General features: G+C 46.0%; 1 protein-coding gene across 4 annotated transcripts in view; it reads right to left on the bottom strand.

Annotated features, from left to right (window-relative positions):
* TMEM266 (transmembrane protein 266) overlaps positions 1-21740 on the bottom strand; it is a 795378-nt gene that overhangs the window by 572921 nt on the left and 200717 nt on the right. For all 4 annotated transcript variants that reach the window (XM_078685229.1, XM_078685230.1, XM_078685231.1 and 1 more), the window contains exon 5: positions 1480-1593. In XM_078685229.1, coding sequence (XP_078541355.1) covers positions 1480-1493 — 14 coding nt within the window. In that variant the 5' untranslated portion in view covers positions 1494-1593. The remainder of the gene's footprint in view (positions 1-1479; positions 1594-21740) is intronic.

The raw sequence follows: 21740 nt of genomic DNA, 5'->3' as shown, positions 1-21740 counted from the left end.
TAAATGTTGTAAGTTGAAATTCTAAATGTTTGAAGTTTTTGTATATATATATTGTGACATTGTCTCGTGTATGTTCTTTTGTACTATGATGCACACCAAATTATTTGGTTTTCTGAAAAAATAAATGAATACTGAAAGTATATGTCTAACTGAGGTACAATTCATAAAGTAGATTTTCATGTTTGGTTTCATGAAAGTAACTAGGATTAAAAATAGGAGCTAGTCTCAGCATTGGCACTTGTTTTGTTGTACAGCTCATTGAATGATCCTGAATGATTCTTCATTACAGATTAGGCACAAGGAGTTTCTATGCAAGTCTAACAGTGCAGGACAGATACAGGTTATGTGATTTAACATTCCAAGCTTAAAGCATAAAGACACTTGTTGTTTTGCTTGGGAACTTCAGTTCAGGTAATCTGACGTTCTAGGAGTATACAGCAAACAAAACTCTGGGGTTCAAGAGAAGATGTAAACATAACCATCTGTTCAATCTATATGTCAAAAGAAAGTATTTTGAACACTAATTCTAATTCTGCATTGTTTTCAAAAGATCAGAGTCAAATGGCCACTACCTGGTGACATTCTTTAGTCGTTGCTTCCATTCAGTGGCAGTAATTCCCATGCACCCAAGTTGCAGTTCTGCAGAATTAGTGCGATCTGGTCTTTGTGGAGGTGAAAGTTAGGGTTGTAGCTAGGCACTTCACGTATCTGAATAGCTGTGCCTTGAGAGTGTCTGGTGCAGATATAGTGCATGATCTTGAATGATTCGAGTGACTTTGCTCAATATTTACTGATTTAATTCTAGACAAGGTCTATCAAGTCGAGTGGATTGTCAAAGTCTCAGTAGCTGCCATACATAGTACATGTGAAGTATATCTAGAGTGCAGTTGAGACATTCAGCGAATAGTGGCATATGCTATGCCATTATTGAGTCCATTTGTTGTTGAGGTCTGTGCCTCAAAGATAGCACAAACACGGAGTATTAGGAGGAATTGTAACAATCCTGCGGTAACACCACAGCATCGTACTGACAGTGTTTTAAAATTATATTATCCATGTAATCTGTCCTTGTTTGCCAGCTTAGTTATACTGAATTACCTGTTCGAACGTGGAGTTCATTTCTTATGTGCAATTGATTCATTATGTTTGAAAACACCATCATTTTAGTTTTGTAAAGATTTATCTGGAGGCATTTCACGTTGTTATAGTCACCTATGTTGCTCAATAGTCTCTGGAGGCCTACTGGCTTAGCTGGTTAGAGGACTAAGTTATCTACACAGGTTGGACTTAGATTTGTTTGTGAATCTAGTTTAGGTGACAAAGTTGTGTTTTACTCAAAAATCCTGGTAGATCAAAATGTTAAATCAAAAAGTGCCGTTCCTGAATCTAACACTTAGATAGAAGGCGATAAGATTGCTGACAAAACACGTGACATCAAGAAAAGGAAGAAAAAAAATGTAAAATGACTGATCAACTTACAGGGGATTGGTCATGATGCACAGAAGGGCAGGCAGAGCAAGGCTCCAGCACCAACTCGTTTCAGCTGACCCAACGTCCCATTATAAAGGCATGTGCCATTTTCATCAAAGGATTCTGAAAAACATTTTAACATCTTAGTACAAATAAAGCAGGTAACTGTCTGTTTAACTTTTAATGCCCATAACGGATGGAATTTACCACGTACGTAAAGAAGAACAGGGCTTACGCACAAAGCAAGCAACTCAAAATCAGTCATAAAACGTTCACCAAGACGTAGAGAATTGCACCTTATACCTAATTTTGTTATATATGGAAAACTAAACAGCCTCTTGCAGCTCACAGCCTTTCAAAGATACATTAATACTTGCAAAAAGGTTTTCCAACGTTTCAGCATGAGGAACATATTCATCAAGATAGACGGGCTGATTTTTTTTAAGACACTAATGCAGATAAGATATATATAGGATATAAATTACTGAAGTAGTTTAAACTATTCGAGATGTAAGGCAAAGCTGCACACTGAACACCTTTTAATGTCTAAGTTGCGACATCGTGAAGAACCTTGACTAGTTCTGGGTATTTTTTTAACTGCATGCCCAAGTAAGTTGTATTTTACCGCAATCAGATGATAAAACAACAAAGAAGCTCAGGAATACAAACTTCACCATATCACAATGCAAGCAATCCGATGTGAAAATTAATTGGGCATAACATGTCTAGATAAAGGAACTCTAGTTCAAGCTTGAGATCTATTAATCCTCAATACATACTCCATAAGTTCGTACTGAGATTCCATTATACTTGGCACATCATATACTAGTCAGACTGGAGACCTGACCATAGATTCCAAGGATGAGAGGAGTCCGTCTGGGTGCACCTCGGTTTGATTATTTGAGTAATATAGAAGAGAGGAACAACTGACCTATCTCAACAGAATGCACATGACAAAAATTGTTGTCAGCATGAGGACCTAGATTTTGGAGTGAGCTTCCTTTTTACTCACTTTCCTGCTTAGTGATGCAGCCATGAACGGTATTAAAACCAACATATCTAATACCTTTCTATGCTGCTTCCAAGATTTTACAATGTTTTGCATTTGTATAGGCCAGACTCAAAATTGCAAACATATCTACATCTGCTGCCACATGTAGGATATGTATACTGTTGCTGGATACCATACTATGCCCCTTGGTGTCCGGTCTGCACTTTAGAAATAGCACAATAACATTTTACTAAATGAATAAACAACACACACTGGAAAAGACTTATCAAAGTATAGTTATGGAAATATTTCAGGGGAAAAAAGCAGCAAAGTGTCAATGACCGGGATCTTTTAAATCGGCCTTAATAACTAATGTATTTGAAGAGTGCAACAATAATACAACACTCAAATTGGACTGGGTGCTGATGCAAAATATAAATTAACTTGATTGATAATAGTGTGGTAGTAAGGACGATAATACCACTGAATCCAGAGAAAAAGTAATGCTGGGTTGTACTTTTTACTGAAATGTATGGATATGCCCTAAACGATGCATGAGTTTTTGTTTTTCAACATTCTAGTCATTTTTGGCCAATTGACTACGATTGGGGAGCAACACATTCACTGTTTACCTCGTGGTACTTTTAATGGAATACAGAGTGGGGCATAGCAGCACATGGAAAGGTACGCAGTTTCACTTCACAGTCACAGAGGCACCACGGGGAGGTAGGCTGGCACCCAGGAGAACAGCTATCAATGCAAGGCATGAGTGGATGCGACCCAGGAAACAGAATCTGAATGTGGCTCTGCGGTCTGCACAAGGCATAAAATCAGAGGAGAATAAAAGAGGATGGCAGCACCGGGTTAAAAAGCGAGGAGAATAAAGCTGCCCCACAATGTGGTGGCTGACATGGTGGGGAGGGATTAGTAGGAGTATGGATATCCCTCATACACATAGAAACCTAATGATGTCTTGTTGGGAACTAATAGTGGGTAGGTCGCTGAGAATAATGGAGATACAGTAAAAAGCCCTACAGCCAATTTCAGCGACTGAAAGAAAGCTGAACTCAATTTACTACGTATATTCTTTAAAGTATATTGGAGGTTGGCTGATGCCCATCCATAAAGCGTTGGTCAAAGTGCCTTAAATATTGCATGTCCACTGTGCCTTAAAAAAAGCATAGATGGACACACAAAAAATGTATCACTGGCAGACATCTGAACTGATGACACTGAGCCATTCATAAACGCATTCTGATCATTATTATAGTGCTTATCCTGCTTGTGTCATGGGGAAATCATGATTTTCCACCAGTATAGGGATTTCAAGTAGTATGGTAATTTAGCACGCAATTCGCATAATTTGTGCAATGCAATACTTGCCATAATTTGTGTAGGGAAAATACCATACATTCTAACTGTGCACCTTACAATGGGGAAAACAGTTGGTATTTAACCCCATTTTGCGGTCAGACTTATGCAGTAACATGGCACCAGGAAAATACCACACCAGGCAGCCTTGATATTTACAGGTGTGATATTTCCAAACAAAAAATAGACGGGAGAAATTTATACGGAGGTCCTAACAATTTAACCAAGTAATTACTTGTGTGTCTCCAGCTTGTAGCAACCAAACATTGATGAGTCTCTTGTGATCGAGACCGTGATGGTCTGGGGACCAAAATCAATGTAAAGTTGGCTCTTCATTCCTATATTGTTACATCTGACTTAGGACTATAAGAATACACGTGCCAATAAACCTTACAAGGCCACCAAGCTATTGCCGGAATGTGAGCATGAAGATGAGATCTAGTCTCCATAACTGCATGCTTAATCTCTAAACAAGAGCTACGTTCGGTCTAACTTGCTAAATAAGATCAGAAGTTTTGAAGGGTATTGAGACTTAACTTGGTTGAAGTTGACTTTGGGTACACATGACACATCCCAAGACATCCATGAACTCAGCAAGTTGTGACTGGCCCATCAGAGAGGAAAAAAGTCCTTACCCCCATAATTATTCATTTAATCACTAAACAAGAGCTACAGAGGAGCAAGAAGACAGAGGTCTAGCTGGTTAAAATCGTATTCGATATTGTGGAGAGTACAGAGACTCAATTTGTGTATGAATAAAACAAACTCCAGTTGCACCTGGATCAGTCACCTGCATGAATATGGAAAGATGTGTATCCTTAGAAAGGTGCAGATGAACTACTACTTCTAGCAGAAATTTGGTGAAGATATGGAACCCACAATTTGGGTAAAAACTAACTTTTGGACTGATTATGTGGACCACATACCAAAACCAGAGAATTCCAATGCCCTTAACACATTTAAATATCACAGCAGGCATCATGCACAGTGAATGTGATAGAAAAACATTCTCTTCTGAATCTAGATCAGGATTTGTGGTGGTGTACCATGGTCGAATTTAACAATAGAAAGAATCAGTTTGGCTATAACAACCATTTCATCCATTGCAATCCTACTGGTTTCTATAACTTATTGAAACAATGAGGAAGAAGGGTTCTAGGAACCCCGCCCTCCCACAAATCTGCTAAAACAGACCCATTTGCTTTCAATCATGCCCGCACATGATACAACGATGCTTTCTAAAGAGGTTCATTGAATCAGAAGAATGGATGTAGAAGAAAGGGGATTTCCTGAATAGGGAGTGATCATGCACAGCACTCAAGTCAGTGAGTTATTTTAGCAGTCAGACATGCATACTCAGAGTTTTGTTTGCTAAAGTTAACAAATTCTTTTCCATAGCATTGGACCAAACATTTGGTGCCTTCCCATAATAACTGCTAAAACCAAGGAAAGTCTGCTAATTGACCATTAGGCCGCACTCTAAGAACATAATGTCCTGGTAACACAAACATTCTAACTACTTGAGAGAGAGGACACCATTCATCCCGATGGAAAGTATGTAGATTAGCCTGGCAGAATCAAGACAGTGTATGTTAAGCTTCAAAGTAATCTCTGTACACTTGGTTCATCAGACCACACTTTCATCCAGAGTAAAAAGACCATTAACATGCCAAAACAGCAATAAAAGATAACATGGTTGGGGGTTAACGCTCCTACTCAACAGCCTGAATGTTAATAAGCTCAGAAGGATGGAAGCGGATTACATCCAGTGGATGTTTAAAGAATGACCTTCAGTTTAATTAGATACCAAGATACAGTTGTTGCGCAAATCCTGCTAGTAAAGTAGGACTGTGTATTAGGATGGCAGGACGGCGGAGTGTAGGGACTGAAACTCTCTATAACCTGTTGGCCATTCTTAGCTAGCTCACAATGCCTCACCTGAACTCCTATCCTACCCAGAGTAGCAGGGGATTTCGACAATCTCGGACAAGACGCTCTGGTCCCCTAGGGAACTGTGGAAACAGATTCTACCACTCTCACTGTTCACACACTCATGCATACCTATGGTAAACACACAAATGTCATGAAGAAAGTTTACAAATGTTTATTGAAACTATCAATCTATTATGTAGAAAATGTGTTGCAATCATTAGGCATATGCAACTAAACTAAGTAATTAGCATTACTAATAGGGTATATAGGACAAACATTCAAACCATGGCAAATTGTCAACCAGGCTGTCAGGAGCTCTACGTCCTGTCTGGTGTGTCGCCACCCTCAAGGGTCCCTGCTTGCTTACGTTTCTGTCCATTAAGTGTTTTGGTTTTTTACTTTTCTTGCCACTGCCAATGTTTCTTTTTACTGTATTTGTTGGTGACAGAGCTGGTTTTGCCAATGCTTGTTGCTTTTGGATGCTAGCGTGGCTAGCCACGTGTGGTTAACTGCCACTGAACTAGCTCTAAAAGCCCAAGCCTCGCACCTGTCCATGCTTGGCTTAATCTCCTGGTTCCTGCTTCAGTTGGAGACTTCTGTCACCGCTTCAGAATTTCCTCGTTCACCATTAGGCAGAAGCAGTGTTCTGTCTTTTTCTCGTCTCATTCCCCTTCCCTTTTGGGATACCTGCCGGGACTCCTGTAGCAAGTTCAGTAGTGCCAAGAGGTGTTCTAGAAGGAGAGGGGACAGTTCACAGCTCCTTCAGACAACCTGAACTTTAGGTGAGTGGCTGCGACACAGTCTTACATTAAGCCAAGCCACATAATTCAGGCCTGCCTTAACGATCGATTCTAGGAGGGGATCTTTTGGCGATCTAGCACAGGCACTACACACAGACGCTCACACCTAAGCAGATACTACAAAAGCCCTAACTACTTTACAACAGGAGGTCTTAACTCTGAGACTAGAGAATGAGGCTTTGCGACGGGAGTTACAGCGATATAAGCCGCGGGACAACCCATGGGGTGAAAGTAAGGTAAAGCAACCAAAGACCTTTATGCAACCACCTAGGTTTGAGTTTCCGTTGCACTCTCCAACTGTACAACCATCCCCTACTGCAAACCTGGTTCCTCAACCCTTACATCTGATTGTGACAACCCCAACTCCTGCCCCATTAGCCCCACCTGAGCGTTTCTTTGGTGAGAAGACGAAATTCAGGGCTTTTATGACTCAATGTCATTTACAATTCTTGTGTCGCCCCAACGCCTTTCCAAGTGATAAAAGTAGCCTTCATGTTTTCTTATCTTGGGGGTAATGCGGCTGCTAGGTCCATTCCCCTTGTTGAGTGAAATGATCCCTTACTTTATGATTTTGAAAGATTTAAAGATGTCATGCACAAACTCTTTGCAAAACACATGTCTGTGCAGGCTAGCGACAGTGAACTGCTAAATCTGCACCAGGGGAGTAAAGATTTGTTGACATACATTACTTCTTTAATCAGCTCATTGCAGAAACAGAATGGCCCGAGGAGAAAAGAGCCTCACTTTTCTATTGTGGTGTACGGGAAAACTTAAAAGACATCATAGCCCAGATCGTAGAATCATCAACTGAATGTTCATTGATTTAGTAGTTAGGTAAGACAACCGTCTAGGGGAACAGAAAGGTGAAAAGTCACTGGTGGATACTCAAGTTCTAGTCTTGAAAACCAAGAAGAAAGAAACAGCCAGTCCCTCTCAGGATACCACAGAACCCATGCAAATAGGGAGTGTCCGGGGTCCTTTATCCAAAGAGGAGAACAATAGAAGACGGAATACTTAATCTTTGCCTATATTGTGGGAAAGCCGGACATTTCGTCCGGGATTGTGGTAATAAACCCAGTTTCCCAAAAAATGGAGTAGCATAACAGTAGGAATAGAACCTGGTAAAGAGCAGGCGGAAAACCAGTGCTTAATTTGTGCCGGTGTTTTCCAGTGCTAAGCACCGACACTTAATTTTCAGGGTCAGATCTACACGTGATATTGGCTGCTCATTAAATTCAAACGGGTCTCCCCGATGAAGAGACAATATTGCGCATGATTGTGTGTAAAATAGCGCAAATTGGACGCCGCAGCAGCCCACCTTATAAGGCACACACTCAGAAACTGCCAGGGTCCCTGCCTCATCGTAAATTACAGGTCACACCAATCAAGCCCTACCAATGATGACCTCTTAGTTACAAACTATATTATTATCCCGCTCGGTCCCTACTTGCCAAATCGCCAAGTGTGTGTCCTGGACAATCACAGCGAGCTCCAAGTTCTTTTGCAGTTGTGTGTATTATTTATTCGGCCCCCCCTTCCTTCTTTTTTAAGTCTCTCCTCTCACACCATCTCTGGCCCGGAAGGAGAACACGACCAAATCGGTACTTTCGTAGGATAGCTCACGTGAGCTTGGTGGTCCATCCCTTCATAGAGACGGAAAGTGCCTTCCTATGCACGGGACAGCCCCCTTCTGACTCCGGACCCTTGTATTCAGCATTTGTTGCACTCTCTATTTCCAATCCCTCTGCCCCTAGACTCCCGGCCCACATAGGCCGCACAGTCCCTCTCAGACCACCCTCCCGGCTGTGAAGAGCACAGCAGAACTGCAAGCCTCTCCTACACCATCTCACATTTCATAATTCCTTTTCACACAGTGTGTTTGAAGGGGGGGTAGCAAAGCAACCCGTGAGCCCCCTTTCTCCCCCGCCTACTGCTAATTGAACAACTTTTAAAATACCTATATATAATATAGGAATGAATGCGACCATCAGAGTTCTGGTGTTGCTGAAAATGTAACACGGTATAAAAGCACAGACGAGAACACAAGGACGTGCTGTGTCACCAGGACGCACCAGGAGCGGAGGCGGACAGGGGCAGGCGTGGTTTAAAGCAAATCACTATATACAATGGTGCAGGTGACAACTGCGCTCAGGTTTACAAGAGAACTAGTGAAGGTCAGACAAAAGGCTGAGGCAGGGTTATTCGTGACCGCACAAGATTCATCCTGCCGACTTCTAGGTGCTAGATGCGAGCGCTCATTCACAGGGAACGTTCAAAACAACGAGGGAACTGGAGGGCCACAATAGCTCAGTCATCTGGTTTTCACAATGAATAGCCACCTGCCTACATCTGCTTATGCCCTAGTTGTTGTGAGCTAACTGTGGTCCTGACCTGCCAGACCAAACCCATGTTCACCTCAGAGTAGAAGGGACAGGTCGGAAGAGGTTACTGATGCTGGAGGGTGGCAACAGGATAGTCACCCAAATGTCTCTCATAGATCCCGCAGACATCCTCAGCTCCCTCAAAGTCATCTCCTGTGAGGAGATCTGACCCCATGCGTGATACATTTCTTGCCCCTCCAATGCATTGTCAACACCTCACTCACTCAAAGCATCTCTTCTAAAGGTCTGGACGGGGAGACTGTGGTGCTGTATCTTCATCCACATACCAGCCTCTAGTGCTTAGTATTTTGGGGTGTGGCTGAAGGTTGGATTGAAGAAGATTCTACCTCTGGCAGTTGTTGTCGGAGGCTGTCTGAGACAGTGGCCAATAAACCTACCCTTATACACACATCTGTGCTTGGTGTTTTGGTTGGTTTGACTTGCACAGCATTGCTAAATTTGAGCAGGTGGTTTCTGGTGCTCGCACAGCACTTAATTGTCAGCACAAGTGCTTGTGACAGTCTGCCACAAGGTGGCGCTGTCTGACTAAATTAGAGATAACCACAACAGGTAATTATTAATGCACTGTACATTAAAAATGACTATTACGTGCCGCCCAAGCTATTCCTATAGCTTCAGAGGCCTCAAAAAGTCAGAATTGTCACACTTGTAGGAGTGTGATGGTTAGTAGTTGTGTTGTTACAATAATTGGCAGCGCTTCCCGGGGCAATTGTGGTGTAAGTTGCAGTGGCCTCCTCACGAGAGCCCCGGAACTTATTTTTTTGCAAATTAAGCACTGTGGAAAACAACCTGGCTCGGTAAAGATGGAGTCTTAAAAAATAAGAGAGTTCCCCAGAAACCAGAAAGGACCGGGTGTCAACAGTATAAACAAGAAAAGATTCCTTTCTGTGCTAATAAACTTTCAATGGGTGACCGAAAGGCCTACACAAAAGTCATGGTTAACTTTTATACCATAATCATGACACAAATTATTTAGTATTACACAACACAAGTGATTACTATTTGTTTCTCTGATTTTATTTTCTTTAAAAGCGTTTTTCTTTTCAACTTAAAAACATGAAAAAACAAAAACTCATGAAACATTCAATATATATTGTGATTAGGATCATGTGCTCTGGTACATTTGAAAACAACCTTATCTAACAATTCCAATTTACGGTAACTATCTCAGAGTCACTGGTCCAGATGTTTTACACACAACTTTACTTCAGATCACAATTTAGTAGACAAACCCCAGAATTACAGTCAATAAAAACATGATTAAAAAGTCCTTAGTCGACGCGTTTCGGTGCTTTTGTAGTGTTGTAACACCTTCATCAGGACAGACGAGATTAAAAACAGGTATAGTCTTCTTTCTATGAAATGAATGCACATAATTAATTTGAGTTTATGAAAGAGAAACGTCTAGAGTAACAGGTTGCGTGTTGGTCATTGCCACTTTTTAGAAGATATAGTTATTTTAAAGACTAACGTGCTTACTTTGGTTAGTTGACTATTGGTCCTTCTTATCATTTACGACCAAGTGAGATTCGGATTAAAAACAGGAGCCACTCTAATGGATGGCCTCAAAATTTCTGTAATTGAAAGGCACCGATATTACAATGAGCTTTACTACCCTCGTTTGGACAAAATAGAGTCGAATTTTATGCCCACTTACTTAAAAACAGGGAGAATCGTGTTTACGGTGTCATTATTTTTATTGAGTCTTTCAATCTGCGCAAGACTGCTGGTCCGCTTTCGTACACCTGTCACCTGTGTGGGTTATTCAAACAGTATTATCAAAATCTTATGTTGGGATCTGCCTCAATTCCCCAATCCGTGACCTCTAATTTATGTCACTACATACCTCTGAATTGAACCTTCAATTCAGACATATGTAGTGACATAAATTAGAGGTCACGGATGGGGAATTGAGGCACCTCTAATTTATGTCACTACATACCTCTGAATTGAACCTAATAAATTAGAGGTCACGGATGGGGAATTGAGGCAGAACCCAACATAAGATTTTGATAATACTGTTTGAATAACCCACACAGGTGACAGGTGTACGAAAGCGGACCAGCTGTCTTGCGCAGATTGAAAGACGCAATAAAAATATAGACACCGTAAACACGATTCTCCCTGCTTTTAAGTAAGTGGGCATAAAATTCGACTCTATTTTGTCCAAACGAGGGTAGTAAAGCTCATTGTAATATCGGTGCCTTTCACAAGATTCATCCTGCCGACTTCTAGGTGCTAGATGCGAGCGCTCATTCACAGGGAACGTTCAAAACATTCAAACAGTATTATCAAAATCTTATGTTGGGATCTGCCTCAATTCCCCATCCGTGACCTCTAATTTATGTCACTACATACCTCTGAATTGAACCTTCAATTCAGAGGTATGTAGTGACATAAATTAGAGGTCACGGATGGGGAATTGAGGCACCTCTAATTTATGTCACTACATACCTCTGAATTGAACCTTCAATTCAGAGGTATGTAGTGACATAAATTAGAGGTCACGGATGGGGAATTGAGGCAGATCCCAGCATAAGATTTTGATAATACTGTTTGAATAACCCACACAGGTGACAGGTGTACGAAAGCGGACCAGCTGTCTTGCGCAGATTGAAAGACGCAATAAAAATATAGACACCGTAAACACGATTCTCCCTGTTTTTAAGTAAGTGGGCATAAAATTCGACTATTTTGTCCAAACGAGGGTAGTAAAGCTCATTGTAATATCGGTGCCTTTCAATTACAGAAATTTTGAGAGCATCCATTAGAGTGGCTCCTGTTTTTAATCCGAATCTCACTTGGTCGTAAATGATAAGAAGGACCAATAGTCAACTAACCAAAGTAAGCATGTTAGTCTTTAAAATACCTATATCTTCTAAAAAGTGGCAATGACCAACACGCAACCTGTTACTCTAGACGTTTCTCTTTCATAAACTCAAATTAACTATGTGCATTCATTTCATAGAAAGAAGACTATACCTGTTTTTAATCTCGTCTGTCCTGATGAAGGTGTTACAACACTACAAAAGCACCGAAACGCGTCGACTAAGGACTTTTTAATCATGTTTTTATTGACTGTAATTCTGGGGTTTGTCTACTAAATTGTGATCTGAAGTAAAGTTGTGTGTAAAACATCTGGACCAGTGACTCTGAGATAGTTACCGTAAATTGGAATTGTTAGATAAGGTTGTTTTCAAATGTACCAGAGCACATGATCCTAATCACAATATATATTGAATGTTTCATGAGTTTTTGTTTTTTCATGTTTTTAAGCTGAAAAGAAAAACGCTTTTAAAGAAAATAAAATCAGAGAAACAAATAGTAATCACTTGTGTTGTGTAATACTAAATAATTTGTGTCATGATTATGGTATAAAAGTTAACCATGACTTTTGTGTAGGCCTTTCGGTCACCCATTGAAAGTTTATTAGCACAGAAAGGAATCTTTTCTTGTTTATATCGGTAAAGATAGAGGCCCCTTTATCGAGCGCTCCCATGAACGTGATCTCCCATCTCCTAGCTAATACTAAAACGCCCACAACCAGTCATCATACCTTGATTGTGACCTTGGTTTGGTCTCCGCATGCACGTAAGGTCCTTCACATACTGCTTGATTCAGGAGCAAAGGGTAACTTTTAGATTTAAGACTAGCCAAGACCCTCGGAATTACCAAGATCCAGAAAAACACCCTGGAACCAGTCCAAGCTGTGGATGGCTCTGAATTATGATTTGGATTAATCATATATGATATATGGCACAGAGAGAGACCCATTATTCACTCCTAGGGAAATAGGGTAGTCTTAACAAGTAAAGACAAAACTTTCCCTTGGATATCACCATACGCAAAGCAAATTATTCGCACAGTGTATTATCTGACCACATTCACCAACAGTAAAAAGAATAGAGTAGAAAGATAGAGGCCCAAACAATGAACTCAGCAAACAGTCGCCAAGGTAGAACAATATAACATTTATTAAAAGTATCAAAATAAAGAAGAATTCTTACATAAAATCATTTTCATAAATGCACAGTGAGTTTACACAGTAAATTAAAAAATATGTCCCCATAAAAACACACACTCGAATGCATACACTGGTATGCTATTAAAGTATAAAAAACAATATTGCCAAAAGATGAGAATGCACCAACCCCCCCAGAGAAAAAGACTAGACACTGAAATTTGTTATAGTTATAAACACATTCGTCAAGAGAAAATGTTGTCTGGAGCTTGATACCCGTTCCTCAATTAGTATCTATCGAGCCAGTCAAACACCGAATTGTGTATGCAGTTGTGTCAATGCGTTTCGATGGCAATCACAAATTTACACCATCTTTTTCAAGACATTAATAATTCTCTCGATGTATTAATTCCTGTGTTTAGAAAGCACAAATTATTTATCTATAAAGAGACATGATCATCACATTTACAAATTAAAAATAATTGTAAAAATAAATGCACTAGCATCGTTCCCCTTTCTTCATCCCTCCCAAAAAAATTCTTAGTTAGTAATACATACAGTTTATTGAATGGGCTTGACTGTTCAAGGTCAGAAAAAGTAGAGAAAAGAGTCAAGCATTAAGCTAGGAATTAAAAACATACGTTTCAGAAAGTACGTGAGATCGCATCCACTCAGACAACATCCAGTGTGTTCTTATTTATATATTATTTTCATATTGTTTAGGCAGCCACATCATTCTCCTACTATGATTTAGGCCTATCCTGGCAACCTATATACCTATGGGGCTGCATTAATCATATTATCAACTTTATATTAGCGATTCTCTCTATATAGTTAAATCTATTAAATTAGATAGATTACCTGTTGTTTTATGTTAGGCCCGCACTTTTAATTCACAGCTTGATGAATTCTTCGTTATGTTTATCGCTGTAATGGTTGGAGGAGCTCATTAACCACCACTTAAGGGAACAGACCCTTATTATAAAATATCCTACATCGGTCTTGATAACAGTATAGGCAGGAAGAGGTAAAAAAAAATGTTCATACCTCGATTCTATCCTTCTTTTCCGTATGTTATTCCATAACACTTCCAGAAGTTAAACAAGCATAGTTCTCGCGTTTGGGACCTTATAAGTGTTTAGTTATCCAGCAGAATATCCTTGGTGCAACAACATCAAGTGTTGCATGGCTAAACACTTCTAAGGTCCCAAAGGTGAGACCTATTGGCTATGCCAATGCTTGTTTTGAGTGAGTGGCTCTTGCAGGTATGCCACTGTGAGGTAGAGATGCTGCAAGTGCTTTTACAGGAGCCCTTGTGACATTGCGCCTCTTCAAAATGTACCTTGGGTCTGGTGTAATACTTCTAGCCCCTATTCCAGTCTTCTCGCACACAATGCATCCTTAAAAGTCCCATGTACAGCCGGGGTTGACACTCCTATTACGCCTGCCCTCCAGTGACACTTTACCCGTCATGGGTGGTGGTGGTGGACGTGGTGGTGGTGGTGGTGGATGACGTGGTGGTGGTTGACGTGGAGGTGGTGGTGATGGTGATGGTCGTGGTGGTGGTGGACGTGGTGGTGGTGGATGTGGTGGTGGTGGACGTGGTGGTGGACGTGGTGGACGTGGTGGTGGACGTGGTGGACGTGATGGTGGGGGTCATTGTGGTGGACGTGGTGGTGGTAGATGTGGTGCTGGACGTGGTGGTGGTAGACGTGGTGGTAGTGGTAGACGTAGTGGTGGTGGTAGACGTAGTGGTGGTGGTAGACGTAGTGGTGGTGGTAGACGTAGTGGTGGTGGTAGACGTAGTGGTGGTAGTGGTGGACTTAGTGGTGGTGGACTTAGTGGTGGTGGTGGACTTGGTGGTGGTGGTGGACTTGGTGGTGGTGGTGGACTTGGTGGTGGTGGTGGACTTGGTGGTGGTAGTGGACTTGGTGGTGGTAGTGGACTTGGTGGTAGTAGTGGACTTGGTGGTGGTAGTGGACTTAGTGGTGGTGGACATGGACGTGGTGGTGGACATGGACGTGGTGGATGTGGTGGTGGTGGACATGGTGGTGGTGGACAAGGACGTTGTGGTGGGGTGGTGGTAGATGTGGTGGTGGTGGACATGGTGGTGAATGTGGTGGTGGTGGACGTGGTGGTGGATGTAGTGGACATGGTGGTGGACGTGGTGGTGGCGGACGTGGTGGTGGTAGTGGACGTTTTGGTGGTAGTGGACGTGGTGGTGGTAGTGGACGTGGTGGTGGTGGCGGACGTGGTGGTTGTGGTGGACATGGTGATGCGGTGTACATGGTGGTGGACGTGGTGGTGGTGGACATGGTAGATGTGGTGGTGGTAGACATGGTGGTTGTGGACGTGGTAGTTGTGGACGTGGAGGTGGTGGGCGTGGGGTTGGTGGTGGAGGTGGACGTCGTGGTGGTGGACGTCATGGTGGTGGTCATGGTCGTGGTGGTGGCATTGGGGGTGTTGGACGTGGGGGTGTTGGACGTGGGGTTGTTGGACGCAGGGGTGGTGGACGTGGGGGTGGTGGACATGGTGACATGGTGGTAGACGTGGTGGTGGACGTGGTGGTGGTGGACGTGGTGGTGGTGGATGTGGTGCTGGTGGACGTGGTAGTGGTGGACGAACATGGTGGTGGACGTACGTGGTGGTGGACTTGGCAGTGGTGGACATGGTGGTGGTGGACCTGGTGGACATGGTAGTGGTTGACATGGTGGTGTGGTGTACATGGTGGTGGACGTGGTGGTGGTGGACATAGTGGACGTGGTGGTGGTAGACATGGTGGTAGTGGACATGGTAGTGGTGGACGTCATGGTGGTGGAGGAGGTGGACGTGGGGTTGGTGGTGGAGGTCGTGGACGTCGTGATGGATGTCGTGGTGGTGGACGTCGTGGTGGTGGACGTCATGATGGTGGTCGTCGTCGTGGTGGAGGTCGTCATGGGGGTGGTGGAGGTGGGGTGGTGGAGGTGGGGTGGTGGAGGTGGGGTGGTGTACGTGGGGGTGGTGGACGTGGGGGTGGTGGACGTGGGGGTGGTGGACGTGGGGGTGGTGGACGTGGGGGTGGTGGACGTGGTGACATGGTGGTGGACGTGGTGACATGGTGGTGGACGTGGTGGTGGTGGACGAACATGGTGGTAGACGTACGTGGTGGTGGACATGGCAGTGGCGGACATGGTGGTGGTGGACCTGGTGGACATGGTAGTGGTGGACATGGTGGTGTGGTGTACATGGTGGTGGAAGTGGTGGACATGGTGGACGTGGTGGTAGACGTGGTGGGGGTGGTGGACGTGGTGACATGGTGGTGGACGTGGTGATGGACGTGGTGGTGGTGAACGAACATGGTGGTGGACGTACGTGGTGGTGGACATGGCAGTGGTGGACATGGTGGTGGTGGACCTGGTGGACATGGTAGTGGTGGACATGGTGGTGTGGTGTACATGGTGGTGGACGTGGTGGTGGTGGCATTGGGGGTGTTGGACGAGGGGGTGTTGGACGCGGGGGTGGTGGACGTGGGGGTGGTGGACGTGGGGGTGGTGGACAAACATGGTGGTGGACGTACGTGGTGGTGGACATGGCAGTGGTGGACATGGTGGTGGTGGACCTGGTGGACATGGTAGTGGTGGACATGGTGGTGTGGTGTACATGGTGGTGGACGTGGTGGTGGTGGACATGGTGGACGTGGAGGTGGTAGACGTGGTGGTAGTGGACATGGTAGTGGTGGGCGTGGTGGACGTCATGGTGGTGGAAGTGGGGTTGGTGATGGTGGTGGAGGTCGTGGTGGTGGTCGTCGTGGTGGTGGTCGTCATGGGGGTGCTGGAGGTGGGGTGGTGGACGTGGGGTGGTGGACGTGGGGGTGGTGGACGTGGGGGTGGTGGACGTGGGGGATGTGGGGGTGGTGGTGGACGTGGGGGTGGACATGGGGGTGGTGGTGGACGTGGGGGTGGTGGTGGACGTGGGGGTGGTGGACTTGGTGGTGGGCGTGGTGGTGGTGGACTTACGTGGTGGTGGTGGACGTGGTGCTGGACATGGTGCTGGACGTGGTGCTGGACGTGGTGCTGGACGTGGTGCTGGACGTGGTGCTGGACGTGGAGGTGGTGGAGGTGGTGGACGTGGAGGACGTGGTGGTGGGGGACGTAGTGGTGAGGAACGTGGTGGTGGGGGATGTGGTGGTAGACGTGGTGCTGGATGTGGTGGTGGGCGTGGTGGTGGACGTGGTGGTGGATGCGGTGGTGGATGCGGTGGTGGACGTGGTGGTGGTGGACGTGGTGGTGGGGGTCGTGGTGGTGGGGGTCGTGGTGGTGGGGGTCGTGGTGGTGGGGGTCGTGGTGGTGGGGGTCGTGGTGGTGGGGGTCGTGGTGGTGGGGGTCGTGGTGGTGGGGGTCGTGGTGCTGGAGGTGGTGGTGGTGGATGTGGTGGTGGACGTGGTGGTAATGGTAGAAGTGGTAGTGGTAGACATGGTGGGAGTGGTGGGCGTAGTGGTGGTGGTGGATGTGGTGGTGGTGGACATGGACGTGGTGGTGGATGTAGTGGACATCGTAGATGTGGTGGTGGTAGACGTGGTGGTGGTAGACGTGGTGGTGGTAGACGTGTGGTGGATGTGGTGGTGGACGTGGTGGTGGACGTGGTGGTGTGGAAAATTAGTACGATTTGGTAAACATTATCTGCGCCATCTTGCCTTTTCCCCTGATGCCACACTTTTGTCATACGCACCCGCCATTTTAGGTGCCTCGATCAGAACCACCCTCTGCACGCCACTGGCCCCCAGCACAGCCCTTCGCCCTCACAAGCCCCCACGCACTGGCCACCCCCCCCCCGCTCTCACATGCCTTGGGTCATAAACCCCTCTTCAGCGCAGCTCTGCCTCGGAACCCCATCCTGTTCCCAGCGCAACACCTCCCTTCACTCCTTTCATGGTCCCAGGCCCTTTTGATACAAACCCCCTTTCCTGTGTGCCCGTTTGTCTTCCTCGTTCCCAGGCCGCCACCTGGCCCTGCGGATACTGTTTATTGCCCCCCCCCCGTACAGTAGGAAGCTTCCCCCATTAAAGGACCCTCGAATTGATCAAAGCCCCCACCCTATGATATCCGATCAACCCCACACATTCCGTGAATCGGCGGAATGTCCAGCTGCGCGATAATCATCACCTATTGTGACCGGGGTGGGGATTTCAACTGTAAATGTGTGTGGGAACGGGCCTGAAGGGGAGATTCCGAGGATGTCCTTTCATACTTCAAAGCATGGCAAGAATGTGTTACCTGCAATAAAATTCATAAACCTGTGTATAAGAGGCCAGGCCTCAGAGATGCGGTTAGAGCACCTCGTGACGATACTGGCTGTCCGAACTGATGTGTTCTCCTCCGGAGAGAATAAACCTTGTTTCCTGCCTTCCAGTCTCCAGCGCCTGCCTCTTCATTGATTAATATTTTGTGGGTTAAAGAGGCGATACCGCCGGGCAAATATTGGTTGTCCTTGACCTGTTCTTACAATTGGCGTCCAAAGCGTGGGGCCCATCAGCGACACGTGGATCCAGTGGGAGAGGTCCTGACGACAGAGTGAACGACTGCAACGATCGGGAGAGCTCTTGCCCAATAGACCCTCGTCTGGCAGCCGATCATCCGAACTTCACTGGTTCCGAACAGACCTCTCTCGAGTGATCTACGGTCCTGACTGGGAACCATCAGGAGTGCCGCGAAGAATACGAGGAAAAGAGGACGATCGGGCGCTGGATTCGGAAGATAAGAAACTGTCCATACGGTCCGGGTAAGGTCGTGTAAACACGACGAATTGCGAAATGATTGTTTGATCGTTCGGAAAATACTAGTATTACTCTTTGTTGACTTGTTTGGAGATTCACTGTCTGCAAACGGAGAAACAACAGGCTCTCTCTCTTTGCAAACAGTGAAGGATAGGTAACGCAGCCATCGTGCCTATCTTTCTCCCCCACTGATTGATTGTTTGAACTCTCGGGAGATTTCCCTCTCCCACACTGATTAATTGTTTTTGACCCCGAACTACTGTTCGCGGATTGTTTTCTGGAGATTCTCTGTCTGCAAACAGGAAAGAACAGGTTCCTCTTTGCAGATAGTGAAAGGGTAGAGGACGCAGACCTTTTGCGGGCCTACTTATTCTCCCCACTGATTGTTTATTGACTGTTTGATATTGGTTCATGAGGTATTCACTGCCTGCAAACAACGTAGAATAGAAATATTCTGTCTAGTCTTTGCACGCAGTGATAAGATAGGCAGTGCTGACTTTTGTCCTCGTTGTGAGCCGTCATGTCTGTCTTCTCCCCATTGATTGGTAGTTGGTTCAGCCCGGACCGTTTATTAGAGGTGGACCATCTAGCTCCGCTGGAAGGCCCCCCTAATAAAGACATGTTCACAAAGTATGGATTAGTTACCATAGCCTATAGTAAGCTGTGGCACAGGTATACCAAAGAAAATCAAGAGAAACAGTGGCCACTGATAGGATCCTTCGATCTTGATAAAATAGAAACGTTAGAAATAGCCCTTTGTAGTAATAAGACAACGCCTATTATGCTCGACAGTCTCGGTATGTGGCGCAAAGAAGCAATGCAACGAAAGAAAAGAGACGAAGTCAGAGTAGGTAAAGAAACGCGACAGACAACCTTTCAAGCATCTGGTAGGCAAAAGGAAGGGATAGCGGCAACACGGTTCCAAGGAGTAAACGCAGGAAGGGAACGGTGTAAAGGGATATATCGACAGGACAACCCTAAGACACAACGACCCGAAAGTAATCCCCCGACACTACGCGCAGGACGACCAGACTTAGGGCAAAACCAATGTGCTTTTTGTAAATATTCCGGGCACTGGAAAGCCCAATGCCTGACTCTACTGAACGAGGGTAAAAGCAGAGGGCCGACAGAAATAACAGGCCGGCAGAAAGGGAAAAGGCGTGAGACAAAGATGAATCAGACTGACACGGACAGGCCAGATAGAACCACCACGTTTGATTATGCCCGATGGCACATATTTCGCCAGACCGATTTCAGCGACATGTTTGAGTCCTCATAGATCGAACAACGCTAAGACGGGAAACCCAGTCTAGCTCTAAGTTACCCGGTGACGAACCCCGTACTACCGCTACTGTTCCCTAACAAAAAAAAAAGCCACCCTTTTCGGATAACCTACAGAAACAATACACAGAGTAGTCTCGGACAGATTAGTATACATTCCATTAATGAACTCAAACTTCGAGTGCAATGGGACTGATTACTCTCTGCTGCCCCCCCCCCCACTCTGTAAAAAAAAAAGGAGCAATTACAGGCCTGCATAGACAACCCCCATTACCCAGACATGCCTGTCCAAACAAAATACCTACCCCCACTCCGGAAGTTCCCGAAATGCCACAGGTCACCGGTCACGCCCATCCGGAAGGTGAAACACACAGCACGTGTGGGGCGGAGCCTGCTGACAGCCATCGCTCGAAAAGATCGCCAGTGGGATGTCCAGGAGGCACCACGGGCCCGGCATGAAATGGCCTTCCCATCCCCTTCTTCCTGGGGTGGCGTCCCCCGGGCCACGAGTAGGGAGGGGGCGGATGCAGATGACCCCCTCCCTCGTATCTCCTGGTCCGGCCATCACAAATACTTCCGCTGAAACTGGTACAGGGTGGGCTGGGAGGGAGAGGCGACGCGAACGAGCCTCTCCCACCTCCTCGGATAGGAGGTTTCCCAGCCCCGGCCCGGCGCCGAAGTCCTCCTGCCGGGCGGCGCCCATACTGGCGCAGCACAGGACATGCAACGGCGGCGCCCATACTTGCGCAGCACAGGACATGCAACGGCGGCGCCCATACTTCCGCAGCACAGGACATGGGATGGCGCCGGCCATACTTGCGCAGCACAAGGCATACGATGGCCCTCAAGTGTACTTGTGGAGCACGGGATGTGGGGTGGCCATCATGTATGCCCGTGAGAAGGGGCGGCGTGGGGTGCACTGGGAGAGGGAGACGGCGCGAACGAGTCTCCCTCGCCCCCCCAGGTGGGGGCACCACAGCTGCACCCTAGCCGAATGTCCTGCTCCTACGGCACGGTGTTCCATTTTTTTCACCCCAAAGGGCCTCTTCCACTCTTGCAGACTCGACGAAGGGCGGCTGCTGCAGGGCCTCAAAATGGCGTCTGGGCCCCCTGGAAGGCGGGTCTAGGCCGCTAAAGTAACTCTGACCAGCAGTGTAACTCGGACGCTTGCCCACCGGGGCACGAGCCCCCACCTCCGACAGCATCCCCACAGCCTTGAAGATTCTACAAAAGTCCCCGGAGCCCTTGGCCCCTACAGGCTTCCGATGAGGAACAACTGCCTTGATCGCTAACGAAATAACCACGACATAGCCACCCCTTCTGTTAGCACGAGTTTTTTTGAACTGCCGAAAAGGACTCTGGTCCAACCGCCGGTTGTGGGAAACATTTTGTCCCTGATGCTACTTCCGGACTAACCCGGCCCCGCCCAAAATGGCGCCGGTGTCAATGAGAACTTACGAACACCTCGTGGTGTTTTTAGCTAATAAGACTTGATGTTCTGAGATATGTATATGATCCTTTGTACACTTGACAAAAAAGAGGGAGGGTTCACTCGACGAACATGTAAAAGGACCCTGTTAAAAATGTTGGTTTCGGGGGGCATGGCTAGCAGCCGACGATGGCGGCCGCAGCGTAGAGAGGCTCCCGAGTAACGGCGGCTTCCCACGACTATCCGTCACATTAATCCTGAATTTTATAGTGCTGGCGGGAGAGGATCGGACCCGGAGTCCGTGCGGCACCCAACGCTGCAAAATTGGAATCGGTGGCAGCCTGGACGAGC

The sequence above is a fragment of the Lissotriton helveticus genome, chromosome 3_2, assembly GCF_964261635.1.
Source record: "Lissotriton helveticus chromosome 3_2, aLisHel1.1, whole genome shotgun sequence".
In the NCBI taxonomy this organism is placed as follows: domain Eukaryota; kingdom Metazoa; phylum Chordata; class Amphibia; order Caudata; family Salamandridae; genus Lissotriton; species Lissotriton helveticus.
Note: the sequence above shows the minus strand (reverse complement) of the source record. Positions and strands in the feature narration are given on the sequence as shown.